General features: G+C 41.6%; 1 protein-coding gene across 1 annotated transcript in view; it reads right to left on the bottom strand.

Annotated features, from left to right (window-relative positions):
- Nucleotides 1-1,744, bottom strand: part of slit3 (slit homolog 3 (Drosophila)) — a 222,596-nt gene that overhangs the window by 3,862 nt on the left and 216,990 nt on the right. The window contains 1 exon segment of the mRNA XM_017307210.1: nt 47-201. Coding sequence (XP_017162699.1) covers nt 47-201 — 155 coding nt within the window.

Here is a 1,744-nt window from a genome sequence, read left to right as displayed (position 1 = left end):
GTGAGTGTGTGTGTGTGTGTGTGTGAGTGTGTGTGTGTGTGTGTACCGCCGATGTAGAGCTGGGTGTTGTGGTCGACGGAGGGCTGGCGGCCCAGCTTGCCCAGACTCTTGGGGGCGCCGTTGTCCACCACCAGGCTGAGTGAGCGGTTCTGGATCAGCAGCTCTACGGTGTGGAAGAGTCCGTCGCTGACAGACTCCACGCTGAAACACATGCGTCACATTTGAAGACGTGGAAACATGTGAATCATTTGGTTTTCACCGTTGGATTCACATGTGTTTATAAACAGGATGTGAACATCATTACTTTCCTAATGATGGTGTAAATGTGAAGTTTCTGGCTGAGAGCAGCAGACATGCTCATGGTTTCCATTAGCAACCATGTCACTACATTATGGACAGTCCTCCTTTGAGGCGGACTCACACCGTCCTAGTCAAAGTTCTTCTCTTCATGACTGCAGCAGCAGATCCTCTAAGAACATTTTCCAGTCTGCTGCTGTGCCACCACCCGTCCACCAGGGGGCGGTGTGTTTGGTCCCTGCAGCAGGACCCCTGCAGAGCATCAGGCCCTGAGAACAGCTGGCTCTCTGCTAAAGCTGCTTTCCTCCCACTTCACCTTGAGCCCGGCTGGTTCTGGGTGTGAATACTTTCTGCTGACTCTGCAGCAACGCTGTGTGTAGATACACACATGAACAGTAGCATGCTAACCTCTCAGGTCGCATGGTTTTTATGTTCAACTACTTGAATTTCAAAATGGCAGCCATTTTTGAGCCTTTTAAACCAGTTATTGCCATGAATTGATTCCCACCTTCATGACTTGGATGAACGTAAAATTAAAACTTCATAAAACTTTAACATGACAAAATGCAGCAGAATCAGAAACAGAGTATTTTACTGTTGGCGAGTCTCAGGAAACATTAGCGTTAGCTTCTACTTCTCTTTTCATTTGTCTAACAGTTTAGCGTTAGTTTCTGCTAACTGTTTAGCATGCTAAACATGCTAAACAGTTTAGTGTTATTAGCTATTAGCTCCTGCTTTTTGGTGTTTAGCGGTTTAGTATTCTGGTACTTTTTAAAATGTGCTTTGCAGTTTAGCGTTAGCATAGCTCAGATTCTTGCTTAGTGAACCTAACCACTGGCAATAACTACGGCTGATTTTAGAAAAAAACATTTTCTCCAATACAATCATGGCAGCCATTTTGAAAAAGGCCTACCAGAAACACAAGATCAAGTAAATATGTTTGATTATATATATTTGTGATTTCTACAGCTATATAAAAATATTCATTAAAATGGATATTTTGGAAGAAATTTGTTTCCATGACAACCACAGCGGCCATTTTGAAAAATCAAAAACATTATTAGTAAATATGTTTTCTATGGTTTCAATTATGTACGATTTGACATCAGAAGTATTTATCTGGGATAAATATTGGCAAATTTATTGCAAAAATAAATTTTTGTTGATGACCATGGCGGCCATTTTGAATTGGCCACCAGATTTTCTCTTCTAAAATTAGTTCTTCTATCTGCACGAGGAAGATTTTCTCATATATTCAATTATCTGCAGCTCTAACATATGAAGATGGTGAAAAAGAAGGAAAACCTCCCTCTCCTTCATCATCATCATCATCATCATCACATCATCAGTTCTTCCCTCCATTGTTTGCTGATGAACAACAGTAGCTGTTCTCTCTGTGACCTGATGGGAGATTAGTGTGACATTTAGTAAAGGGCAGCCCATTAAT

Source organism: Poecilia reticulata, linkage group LG10 (genome assembly GCF_000633615.1).
Source record: "Poecilia reticulata strain Guanapo linkage group LG10, Guppy_female_1.0+MT, whole genome shotgun sequence".
Classification (NCBI taxonomy): Eukaryota; Metazoa; Chordata; class Actinopteri; order Cyprinodontiformes; family Poeciliidae; genus Poecilia; species Poecilia reticulata.
This window is presented reverse-complemented; position numbering and strand designations above follow the sequence as displayed.